General features: G+C 36.4%; 1 protein-coding gene across 1 annotated transcript in view; it reads left to right on the forward strand.

The window, feature by feature from the left end:
- The window catches only part of LOC136249536 (uncharacterized), a 35,881-nt gene that overhangs the window by 909 nt on the left and 21,059 nt on the right, over positions 1 to 13,913 (forward strand). The window contains exons 2-7 of the mRNA XM_066041578.1: positions 3,024 to 4,346; positions 4,400 to 4,504; positions 4,562 to 4,805; positions 10,212 to 10,391; positions 10,443 to 10,636; positions 11,397 to 11,436. Coding sequence (XP_065897650.1) covers positions 3,067 to 4,346; positions 4,400 to 4,504; positions 4,562 to 4,805; positions 10,212 to 10,391; positions 10,443 to 10,636; positions 11,397 to 11,436 — 2,043 coding nt within the window. The 5' untranslated portion in view covers positions 3,024 to 3,066. The remainder of the gene's footprint in view (positions 1 to 3,023; positions 4,347 to 4,399; positions 4,505 to 4,561; positions 4,806 to 10,211; positions 10,392 to 10,442; positions 10,637 to 11,396; positions 11,437 to 13,913) is intronic.

Below are 13,913 nucleotides of genomic sequence, written 5' to 3' on the forward strand. Positions count from 1 at the left end.
CCCAGCAGCTTATGACTTGGCCAATAATGTCATTACAGTATAAAACTCACCTCTGCTGCATTTCATAGGGTTCTTCGTATGCCTCAATATTCATCCTCAAAATTGGTTAACTAGTCTGTTGTCAACTCAATGTATCAGTGTCGTTTGATTTTAGTGGTCAGGTTCTGTTGGAAGAACAATTTGTGTGGCTTTTTGATAAAATTGAAGCTTGTTATGCATCTGGCTATATGTTGAAGTTCTGCCAAAACGACAAATGACACGATTTTTTTGCAAACAAATAACAGAATGAGTGATGAACCGGTGAAACAGTCTCCAATAGCAAGGATACAAAGCTTACAAACACCTAACAGTACAGCCACTTTCAAATCTGAAAAGGAACCTTGCAGTATACTCCCCTTTATTTGTAAATATTGGTATTCAGGTGTTATTTGGTCGTTGTAGCAAAAAATCATGTGATTTTAAGACAATTCTACTGGAATAAAGTGACAAACCTGGCTGCCACGCTGGTATTATTTAAGTTACACTTAGCCTAGCACGTGGTCATGACAATAGTAGGTATTTGATTAAAAGATATCAATTTTTTACGTTGCGGACACTAGCCATTGCCTATTGCTGTTTTAGATTAATGAATTTATGTTTCTTTGAATAAAACATGCTGCTTTCATATCACACCATAATTGGTCCATGAACAAGCATCTGAACCTCTTACTGTACATGTCATCCTAAATCTACGAAGAAAAATCTACAATCCCTATAAAACCAGAGTAGTAATTAAACAGTTTCTTGGACTTTATATATGGTGATGACCTTCCCACTCACCCTAATTTCATATCTGTGTGTTTTTGTAAATTAACATAACTATGTGATAAGAAAAAGAAAAATCTACTAGTGGCACTGTACATGCATATGCACATCTAAACCCTGTGATGTGGATGAGACTCACTTACCCGTAATAACATGAGCCAAGTAACTGAGGTCATCAAACTTTGTCTCAGCCCTGTTGGTAGTGCAGGGCACTGACTGTTAGCAGCTTTATATTCTGATTATGAAAACAAGTCATTGGTCATCATCATTCATTGCCCATGTGGGTGGTTTTACAATGATGCCTAAAATGGTATTGCAATTTAACTAGTAATCTTACACTATGCGGTCCTTATCATACAATACGATAGTACTGTATAGTAGGGATGACGAAGGTGTGGGCGTAGCCTGTGATAAATATCTCCCAAAAAGCCTACCTCGATTTCCCCTCATGACGACATGGCAGTATTGGTTGGGTAAAATCTAGCTCAAAAATGCCTTCAGATTGACTCGAAATGTTTTCATCAAGTTGCTACAAAAAAAATTATTTTTTTTGAAATTATGTTCTGATGCATTCAGTCAAGCGTAGCGGAAAAGTGGCTACAGCTACAGCCCTACTTCTCACACAGAAACACTTCAAATCCAGTTAAGAAGATAGTTTTGGAATATTGATAACCATACAATATGTGCGCTATTGTCTTTCTTTTATTCTCCCATATGCAGCCATAGTACATTATGGCTTCAATCTCCGGGTGTGCACATTTCACTATGTTATTGCACCAACATATTGGAACACTTGTGTCTTGCTGGGTTCCTGGCAGGTAGTTCAGTGAGCTGTGCTTCATTGTAGATGAGAAGTCGCCTGCCACCAAGTGCTTGTAGAATGGTATGCACAAAGAAAGTGAGCTGTTCTCCATTGTAGACGAGATATCGATGTTGCCTGCCACCAGGAATGGACTGGTTGTAGAATAGTATGCACGTACACTATGCACAAAGCATATGTATGAAAGAAAGTTGTAAGTGAATTAGTCTGGTGGTTACCCCAGACCTTGGTGCTTGGTGTGTATATATCAGTAGTAGGCCAGTGTAACTGTAATGTAAGTGGACAACTCTTGTGTAAAATTTGATTATTAGATTCATGATCACTGCAGATCATGACCTCACTCATGAATATGATTAAAACTTACATATGTGAGGGTAACTAGCTATTTAATAGTGGTCGTGATTTGACAAAAAAGTTCACAAACAAGTATAGAAATTTTAAACCAGAGTAGGGTCAATGTAGTACTGCTGCAATAAAATAAGCTGGATCGGAGTAGTACGTAATGTCCATGCAGATATATATTCTGTAAAACAATAAGAAGTGAATGTCCCCACTGTGTGTTTTGATTCTCCATAGCACAGTAGGGATATTTACTTCTTATTGTTTTACAGTATCTGGACATTACATACTCCTCCAATCCAGTACTTTTTATTGCAGTGGTACTACATCGTGCCTAGTTTAGTTTAAAGTTCCCAATTTTTTCTTGTAATTAATATAGGCCTTATGGCCATTGGGGTTACATACTGTAATTTGCTTTTTTTTTTGTTGTAAAATAATTTTTGTATGTAAAATTTGTATGAGAATTTCTTACACAAAATTTTTTACACAAGATCGAACTACTCTAATAGAGCAGTCATTTGTGTAAATCATGCAAAAATATTTTTACATGAAAATTTTTATCACGAAAAATTTTTGCACAAAAATAAAGCGAATTACGGTAGGTGCACGATTGGACCTTGTGCACTTAGTTACCGATACCACCACCATCTGGGTGGTCATCAATTTTAATCAATGTACCTATAGCAAATAATCAAGGCGAGCAAACAATGTCATGGCTTAATCACTTGAAATCAAGCAAAGAAATTTAACTACAATGATTATTTCAGTGTTTTTAAGTGTGCTAGCTAAGTATAATATACAACTGCTTTTTTAAGGCGATGTAGCCATGTCAAACCATGTATGTCATATATGGCTGCATATATTTATACCTATTTGTTTCAACATCATCTCTCAGGTTACTTGCATGATCAGCTATGTTTAAGAGCAGATCTTTAGAATATTTATTTGTAAGCAAATTATAAATCAATTGCTGATGTTGTAATTCATGCATTATTTTATATGCCACACACAAATTTTCTCTTTTAAACTGTGCATTTTATGTTCTCCATTAATTTTGTAGACACAGGAATTTATCAACTTTGTGGCACCTATAAGCTCCTACAATGGCATTACCATGCACCATCACTCATTTTATAGCCTGGCAAAAGATGTTTCAACAATTAGTCATCATGTGCTTCATGGTTGAGTCACTTGTATTTGCAGTGACTTGTCCATCCAGTACTTGTGATGTTACCATTGATTCTACTACTGCAAAGTCTGTAGCAGAGCAAGTGATTGAATTTCGAAGGAATAGATCATTTACCATTTGTATTGATCAAGGAACATATAATGCTACTAATGGGATTAGGCTAAACTTTTACAGTTTTTCAAATGTTGTTCTTCAAAAACATCCATCTGCTAATGGAACTGCAATAATAAAATGTCCACAATATAGCGATAATGATTTCAATGGACTTGGTTTTGTGAATGCCAAGAACATCACGATTTGTGGCTTGTCATTTGCTGGATGTGGTCCTAAGACTGTCAGCCTGTTCTTTCAAAGCTCACAGAATGTACAAATCTTTCACTCAACTTTTCATCGCAGCAAAAACAGTGGTGTTGGGATACACAATGGAAAAAACTTTGTACTCGTCAATTGTACTTTCAGTGGAAATGTTGGACTGCAGCAAGATAATGCATCATATTTAGTGGAATTCTTGTCATATAGATTTGGAGGTGCTGGCTTGGGTATTTCTTTACAAAACATTTCTGATTCAGTCATAACAGTGCAAAATTGCACATTTCAAAACAATGTTGCATACAAGAGAATAAACAATACAGTCAATGATAGTCGAACCTACCAGTATCTACCATTTGGAAGTGGTGCAGCTGTTTACATTCATATGAAAAATGTTGCACGTTATTCATTGAAATTTGTTGATTGCCAATTTTTTAACAACACTGCTCTTCACCAAGGTGGAGCTATAGCAATATTTGTATTGGATTCAAGAGACAATTTTATAGAAATCAACCATTGTAAGTTCATTGACAACAAGGCCATTGGTTATGTTTTTCTTAATCAAGAGTATGATGCTTTAGGTGGCTACGAAACTTTAGATGAATTTATTAGGGAAGCTAATGTAAATTTCAGTGTTGACAACTTTGAGAGTTTCGTTGCTAATGCAAGAAATGTTTCTACAAAGTTGATAACCGAAGCAGGTGGTGTTGCAGGGTCCTTGCAGATGGCTTTGTTTGGTAACTCTGAGTTCAACAGGTTGTGTATCAGAAATTCTATCTTTAAGAGGAATTTAGCATTTGGGGCAGCTGGTTTTGGATTTATCCTACAAGGTTCTTTGTACAATGTAAACAATGGTTTAAACACTAATCGGGTGTGGGTTGATCGGTAAGTGTGTATTATACATTTACATGTTTCTAGTTTTCATTGTTTATTGATAGCTGCAATTTTTATGAAAACTATGCACTCTTTGGAGGATCAGCATTTGGACTTAGAACAAATGCACGTATAGATACTGCCAATTATCCTGCTAAAATTTCCAATAGGTACGTTTATATTTCTGTATATAGATAAGATATTATTTTCTGAAATTATTTATTTAGCAATTTTGTTGGTAATATCAATGCACAAGACTACCGGTCCAGTTTATATCGTTTTGGATTGAATGCAGCAATATCCACTGTCCATTTGCCATTAAGTTTTCTGGGGACCAATGTGTTCACTTCTAATGTTGGAGGATGTGTCAATGTTGATAGTGCTCAAGTTGATATCAGTGGCACTCTGAATTTTACAAACAATAATGGGACATTGTTTGGCAGTGCCATGAAAATAGGAGGACTATCTCTGGTTAGTATTACATGATAATACCTGTATACCAATGCAGTATTAGTATTGGTACAATATATTGATATTGTCCAATCTATTTTATCATGTGCTAAAAACAACAAATTTAGAACATACTGCCTCAGGTTTAGGAGCTCAACCTCATGCATGTGGATTTGAATTAGAGCTCCGATTTATAAAATTACAAACCACCACATGTTTAATTTAATACACATCTCACAAGTTTGCAATGCACACAGTTTTACTAACTCAGAGAAAACTACAATTAAATGCCACAAGTAAAAGCTACACATATTTATATGCATTTTACTACTGTAGAGACAAGTGGCTGGTACTATATTACCATAGAAACCATAAAATCTCACAGGGGATGGCTTGTGGCCATCATAAACTGTGAACACATAACTTAATTAAATTCTGAATACTATATATCGTGGGACAGAGGGCACACACCCGAGTCTGTTGTGGCATACAGTGGTGGCAGTGCGCTGCTTCGTTTGGCCTCCAGCCTTGTGCCTGGTCAGGCAGGCAGGCAGGCAGGCTGGAAGGCAATCAGACAAAAATTTGAGTTTCGGTGATTTAAAAAAAGTTCTATTATTAGATGGACTAACATTATTCCGTAAGGGTGATTTGCATCTTGTAAGATGTTTCTTGGATGATTTTTAAAGGTGGCATAATAGACAGTGTGTGTCATTTTTGGGGCATCCATACTTGGCATACTGTTTGATAGCTCAAACTGTTTAACCCATCTTCATGTTTGAGCAAACTTTGAATTTACTAAATTTTGTTTGTATCCTAGTTTGAGTTTATTTCACCACAAAAAATTAAAGGTATTGTTATGATATTAACTACTAGCTATTTAAAAAAATTTAAAATTTAAAAGGAAGTAGGGATTGATATACACATGCTACAAAAAGTAAGGCAACAAGCTCAAAAATGTTACTGCTGAAATGAGAAACGATCCACACAACAAAACGTAAGGAAACAAAATTAGATGGCTACTTGCTAAAATGAGGCACAATTTATTCCCTACTTTTGGCTACCATCTTGAAATGAGACTATCAAATTAGCCAAAAGTAGGGATTAAAATGTGTCTCATTTTAGCAAGTAGCCATCTAATCTCGTTTCCTTACTTTTTGTTGTGTGGATCGTTTCTCATTTAAGCTATAACATTTTTGAGCTTGTTTCCTTACTTTTTGTAGCATGTGTATATTGATCCCTACTTCCTTTTAAATTTTAAGTTTAAAATAGCTAGTTTCTTTACTTTTTATTCCCAGCTAGCTAGCTATATTACACTCCTGCATAGTAACAATATCACTCATTTTCGTACGCGATTAGCACCTCTAAAAAAATTATCGTCTTTGTCTTTAAAGCTATCACAGCAACTGTTAAAGGCTTCAACTGCATTTCTAAAGGCCTAAATGGTAAGATTTAACAGTAAAACATCACTGGAGAGTTTATCATTAAGAGTGGAACCCTCTTTTAGAAGAGTGTATCCACCCCTGAAAGACATGATTACCTCACAAACAACTAAACTGGTAAGACTATAAAATGATATACAGCGTTAATAACACTGTTAAAAATGGCTTGTTACATTAACACCAACGATGGTTATATTTGGTACTGTGCCACAAAAATTTACAGGAATTAACAGGCTTGGGTACCAATTATAACCACCCAGAGTGCTAATTCAACAAGCCACTTTTAACAGTGAAATGCTAGAGATGACTCCTTGACTACTAACCTGATCTTACGGCACACTTTCTTAAAATCACATGTTCAGACAGTAATGCACACCACAACTATCAAGCGCCGCACCTATTAATTATCCTTCATGAAGAACAAGAAAGGCTTGAATGATGAACAGCATGGTGCAGTAGACAAAACGTAATTGAAACAACAGATTCGTGAATCCACCGTCATTACCTTGGCTGTCTTGAAATTAAGTGCAAAAAAATATGAAGCCATATGATTTCTTACCGATCCCTAGAGTACAAAACACTTACAACTTTTTTAGCAATCATGGAGAATTTGTTGATGCAAACACATGTGTATATAACAAGAATGAAATATTTGCTATTATGGATAATAGCTATATAATAGGTACTGAAATAGGGTACATCACCTAACATTATACACATCTAATCGCATACAATATGACCAGTGTGGAATTAAGTTTACATGTCAGGTGATAATCTCTCTTGTTTCAGTACTGTTGAGCGGAAATTTTCATGGTTGCATACTATAACAGAAGTTTCATGATTTTAGCTTCACAGTTCCATAAATAGTCAATTTTCATGAATCATGTAGGGAACTGCATTACATGTGAAGGACAGTATGCAAAGCATATCTGTGTTGATGGTGAAAGATTAATGATAAGTCCACAACTCTGATTTTTTATGAGATAATGAACTGAAGTCTTTATAACATACTGCCCCGTGAATTTGTGCCAGAGGTAAAATAAACAGAAGGACAAGGGGAAAGTTGCATTATTATCCTGAAGGTACATGTTACACCGAGCAAACAGTGGTAGATATTAAGAGAGCTGGATAACTGGCAGCAGTGGCACAGTGGTTAGGGCCTTGGGAGATCAAATTTGGAGGTCCACAGTTTGAATCCATGTCAAAATTCTTCATATCTCACTTTTGAGTGACTGTTCTATTAGATTATTTTGATTCTGTTTGGTACATATGTATTTGGTTTTTGCTTCATAACTCTGTAGGTATTGTCCTAATTCTTTTAAACCACAAAAATATTAATACTACAATGTTAACATATCCACAGACCAATTTTCATTTTGAAAATTACTTAAAACTTGGTAGAACATTATCATAAAGTGAAAGGTGCATACACTATCAGAAATTATGTACTTTGCTCTCTCCATATTAAGCGATAAGCAGGAAGAAAGGAGTTTATGTAATTGAAAAAAAAATAGTATAACTGGACCAATTTAACTTAACTTTAGTAGTATGGAAGGTGTCCCACCTGGAGGAAATTTCACTGTCAAGCTAAATTGCTTCTTATGTTTTAGCTACTAAGGAGCAAACACAGGTAGGATTGTACTGATATGGAAATATTCTGATACTCAATATCTACACACACAGATAAGTGAGGAATGTGACATTATACAGCAACCAAAAACTCTGCCATTGACAAAAACATATTATTTACACAGAAAATTTTCACTAGCTGTACAATGGCTGTTAAAGCCATAATTGCTATTTGGGGTTGTCATATAAAATGGTTCAGTCTTTTGTCAAACAGTACGGTAGTACCATTTAAGTAGGGATTGCCCCAAAAATTTTGCATGCTGCCCATTTGAAAATCATTCTTACGTGATGAAAAACACCTTTACGGAATACTAATAGTCCATATAATATATAACAAAACACTTACAGGTGTCTGGATATAGAATTTTTAAAAATCACCAAAACTCGAATTTTAGTCTCACTGCCTCACTGACCACAGTTGCAAGGCTAGAGGCCAAACAAAGCAGCGATGACCACCATTTTATGCCACAATAACAAACTCACCAGTGGGATATGCCTTTTGGGGTTCCGACGAGTATAAGCCCTCTGCACCTTGTTGTTTCTTTTATCTTCAATCAGGTTGCTTGTCTTCTTCTTCATCCAACAAAACCATATTGAGGCTTTATGTTTCTGTAGCAACACTCTCTTTCAGCAGCATATTCAGAATATTTCAGAGCTGGATTTCAGAAACGTTTCAGTCCCAGTGCTACTACAGGAGCAGTGTTGGGAGTAACGCAACGCGTTACTTATGTAACGTGTTACATAATATTATTGCTTTTGTGGTACCTAAGTAATATAACAAAAAATGCTATAAAAACAGGTAATATAACTCAAGTTACTTACTTACAAATGTAATGCGTTACCTAAGTAATGTAGTTACTGTAACGAGTCTAATATTACGCAATATTATTACCACAAGTAACAAAGTTACTAATCTCGTTAGTAATCCACTGAGTAATGCCTAGCCACAACGAAATATTGAAGCCTACTGAATGAAGCTTATTCACCAGCTTCTACCAAGATTTGCACATTGCCCAACAACAAAATCATGTCACATGATAAGGTGGTAGTTTTACACGTGACAGCTTAAGGCTGTGGACACAAAGTAATATAATATGTAATATTATTATAGTTACTTTATTTTATGGGTAATATGTAACTGTGACTAAATAGTTCAGTTGCAAGTAATATGTAACTAGTTACTTTTAATAAGTAACTTGCCCAACACTGTATAAGAGGTATACTAGCTGCAACTTCGCGATTGGGATCCGATAGGTTTGTGACCACACCCATCAAATAAAGATCTAGGTGGACTAATAGAAATAAGATGACTTCACCCCTAATTGGTCTAGCTAGCTGTACACCTCTTGGCTGACTCGAGATACTGTAATGCAACAGTCATTCTAATACAACAGTCATGTGTGATATTCTAATAGAGAACAGTCACAAGTTGCACTGTAGCTAGCTATGCTACAACAAAAAACTAAACAAACTAGTGTTTAGAAATATTGTTAATTAAAAATGAATATCTATGCGATAAAAGTAGTGAAACAAGAGATGATGATTAACACATTTATAACAATCATTTTGTTCAATGCCAAATTAATGTGCCAAAGTAGGGACTTTCCCACTGAGCTATACTGTAATACCATCATTCATCTCTTGTTTCACTACTTTTTATTGCATAGATCAACGTTGAAACCGGGTCACTACTGCTGACCCAGATGACCCAGCAATCCGGGTCAGAGCCGGATTTGACCTGGATGTGACCCGGATTGACCTGGATGTGACCCGGATTAATTAAAACTGAGATGTGTTTCGGCTAGTCTCGGGTGAGCGAACAAGTCTACATTTTGAGCGTTCGATTCGTGTCGAGTAAATATTGCAACTTCAGCCTAGCTGTAGGTTGAAGACCAAAAAAAAAGAAAAAAAAAAAGGTCTTTACCTACTGACAATAGCTACTCCTCACCATAGATACCCTCAGTTTCATGCTACATACTGCACTTACTAACAAATAGGCGTGGCTGAGAATATGTTGGTAATGCGATAAGTGGGCGTGGCTCACGAAAGAGCTATGCAATAATGTTTATAAGTTCCACGTAGTCAAACGAGCAATTTCGTTTCTCACGTGATCCAATCTGGGTGAGACCCGGATAAATTGTAAACCAGGTCAGACCCGGATGACCCGGAGAAAATGTGACCCGGATGACCCAGATGACCCGGACGACCCAACCCGGCTTCAACGCTGGCATAGATCCCTACTTCATTTTAAATTAGGTTTTTTAAAATAGTAATTTCAGTATACTGTAGTGTTTTATTTTATGATCGTTCACCATAGTCTCCTTAAAGTGTGATTACACCGTTTGTCATGGTTCTGTAGATTCAGCTATTCCCAAATACAGATATAAATTTTGATCATAACAATGCATCATATATTGGGGGAGCAGTAGGTGTTGATAATGTTCGGGTTGAAGATGATCTTGCTCTTATACTAAACTACAACTGTTTCTTGCAATATAACATTGGCAAAGATGATGAACAATGTCCATCACATTGGAACGTAAGTATAATCAACACTTTAGCATCCGGCTGTTATACTGTGCACATTTAGGCTACTATAACATTTAGTGACAATCAAGCTACACTCCAAGGGGACAGCATCTATGCTCAAGACATCAGTAGGTGTACATCGACTTCTTGTTATAGCAGCAAAAGAGATTCAGACAGCAGTCCCTATAATAGTTCAATTTTCAGTGTACCTAATTTATTTCATTATTCAATATCCAGTAATGAATCAACTACCAGGTGAAGTGTATGTGTGTGTGTACTCTTCTTGTTTATGTAGTACAGGCAAGGCTGCACTATACAATGTACTTTGTGTTGTTGATTATCTGTAAGCAAAACTGTTACAGTAGCATTCATGAAGATTAACACAATATCATTGTTTAATATATGCATGGTCATGCACACTTGCATTTATGTTCAGTCAGTTGTGAACTAAATGCCTGATACATGTGGTGGGTTATATATAGCAAGGAATTACTTTTAGGGCTTAGTCTGGAGCTGCCTACCCCTTCACAGAAACTAATGGTCTGGTGAAATACAGATCCCACATCAGTTCTTGTGCAGAAAGTCTGGCACTAGCCAATTAATGTGTGCCATGACATTCACACACAAATCGCCTTGGCAATGCAATACTTTTATTCTAAATGGAGGGCAATCATCTAATATAATCAGCAATTATGTATGCTGTCTGATTTAATTCCTTTGAACTGATATGGGATTTGTATTTTACTAGACCCTTACTTTTTGAGAAGGGTGGGTAGGTGGCACCAGACTAGCTAAGACCAGTTGTAACAAGATAATTATCATTTTATCTCATTATAGATAAATCTATTAATGTGTTCTACAAAGTAATTTGAATGGATAAATAAATTTCCTCTAAATTTTTGTAGCATATTACATATATTTTCTAGAAGTCTGGGGTAGTCTGTAATTGACTCACAAAACAAATTAATTATACAGTAATTCAGATGTATTCTAACACTGTTTATACGTTCTATAGAAATTTTGCAACAGCTCCATTCAATCTGACTATTAGTAAGGTATGTCAACATGTGGTACATGTAACTAAATTTCATATAACTAGTATTAAAATTAATGTTGAAGGAAAATGGTAATTGCTGGGAAATATAAGCCAAGCAATTTAAGTCAGTATGTTAAACCATTTATAGCCTAACTCAGATCTCTCTATTTAGATATACCATAATTACTACCTCTAATTATGACCAGTTGTGTAAAAATGTCTGCTGTTATTTAGTCACCTGCAGGGTAGATTACATTATAACCACAATAGTTTTAATAGACATCGCTTGAAGCTTTCAGTATGACAACAGAAGCCATTTATAACTGATTAACTGCAGATTAGTCTTAACTTTGGATGGGTGATAAATACTTAAACAAATAATATATTCCTGGGCCAAAATTCAAGGAAATATGACCATCAGACAGGGAATGCACCGCCGGGTCAGGTCATCTGGGTCTGACCCGCTTTGTAGATATCTGGGTCAGACCCGGATCGGATTACATGTGAAATGGATTGATTAGTTTGACAATGTGGAAGTGTATTAGTCTAGTCTTACTGCAGCCCAGCTTGCCACGCCCATTATTGGTTACTGCCTGTAGGCATATGTGCAGCCTCGCTCATTTATCAGTAGGTGTATTGCAATCTATAGTTCATGTTCGCTGCTGTCTGCAAGCTTTAGTGGAGCCATGTCGTCTAGTATTGCCTACTAATCAATTGTTAATATACAAAAAAATCATAGTCTAAGTTTTTGCAGCAGGACAGCTTATTTCATGAGCCATGCCCATGCACTTATCAGGAATGTTTGAGGTTGTCTGATGCCTGGAATCATGCTAATTTATCATGAAGCCAGACCCACTTGTAGGAAAGGTATTTAGCTGCCTATAAACTTACATGGAACCATGTCCTTTACTATAAAATTTACCTGTTTAGCTATCATATAGAGCTATCCATTACTTAACTAAATATGCTAGTGTAGTGGAGCACTCAAGATATAGCTGTTGGTGCACGTCTTGGTTTTGATTAATCCAGGTCACATTTGCAGGGGCGTACGGAGGGGGGTTTCCAGGGGTTTCAGGAAACCCCTTTGGATTTTACACAGTACTTGAGACATTGGGAAATTGAGACTTCAGGTTTCCAGAATCTGGAATCTGTCATGGAACAGGACACATTTTAAACTTTTATCTTAGTTAAATAATAGTTTCTCACAAGATAGCATTACTTATAGCATTGTTCTGAATTATGAATTTGGTGAAAGATCGAGATACTCTAATAAAGCAGTCAGGCAATATAAACTACTCTAATATAACGGTCACTTAGCTGTAGTGGAAACCCCTTTTCAAAATTCCTGCGTATGCCCCTGCATCTGGGTCTGACAGCCAGATTGCTATCTGGGTCAGTGGGTCATCCAAGTCAGCAATAGTGACCTGGTTTCAATGCTGATCCACAAATCCCTATTTTGACTAAGGGACTACTGGAGTGGTATATCCAAAATTTTGCATTTTGCCTTGAGAGAAGAGTCAATTAAGATAAGGATTTGTGGTTTACCACTCCAGTGACCCATTCTTATTGTGTGGCTTTTCAGCTATCCCTAGTGCTGTTACTGTTTTTTTTTAAAAACCTATATGATGCATTGTTAAGTTCATAGCTAATGTAATTTTAAAATACCATTGCTGCAATGTCTAGTCAAGGTTTTGTGATAGCCTTTGCAGCATTGTGAAAGCTTAGTGGCTAGGCAGGAAAATTACAGTCTTCTGTATTACCTGTAGCCATACTGCAACACAGTTGTATTTTAACTGCGTAACAACTTGTTTATCACACAGTACGGTAGTATATACAGTATTTAGGGATCATGGAGGTTTGGGTTTTTATGGCCAAAAATGTCACCCCAAAACCAGCTTGACAATACCATCCTGGCACCTTGGCAGTGTTGGTTAGGTATAACTAACCCCGAAAAAGTACCTTCAGTACGACCCTATAAATGCTTCCAATAGATTGCTAAAAATTATTCGATGGAGTTTTCTACTGACTGATTGCCTGATACCTTCAAACAAGCATAATTCAATGCTGGCTAAGGCTACAGGTTTGATTTTTTTACTGTTTGATGTCACTTCAACTGCATCAGGTGCCTTTGGGCATACCGCATGCAGTACATACAATGCACGTGTTATGGACTTACCTTTCTCCTTCTTTGTGTCCCATTTCTTTTTGCTGATGGCGCAAGGTATCAATTCATGGTAGCACGATGGCTTCCCTACATTTGTTAACTATATTTTCCGTGGCAACTGGATTTTTTGCAGAGGCACTTCTACTGTTCTTCGTTTGTAACGTTGTGAAGTGGGCTGAACATAGCTGAAAGTGGAGTGTAATGGCCACTTCCAAGGCCATTTCACTTTTGGATAAGTAATTGATAATTGGGGCTCATGAATCATCCGAATTTTTTTATGGTGACTGGTAGAGGAGCTTCTCCTACAGCTCTCCTTTTGTAATGCTAATGCT

Source organism: Dysidea avara, chromosome 3, assembly GCF_963678975.1.
Source record: "Dysidea avara chromosome 3, odDysAvar1.4, whole genome shotgun sequence".
Taxonomy (NCBI): Eukaryota; Metazoa; Porifera; class Demospongiae; order Dictyoceratida; family Dysideidae; genus Dysidea; species Dysidea avara.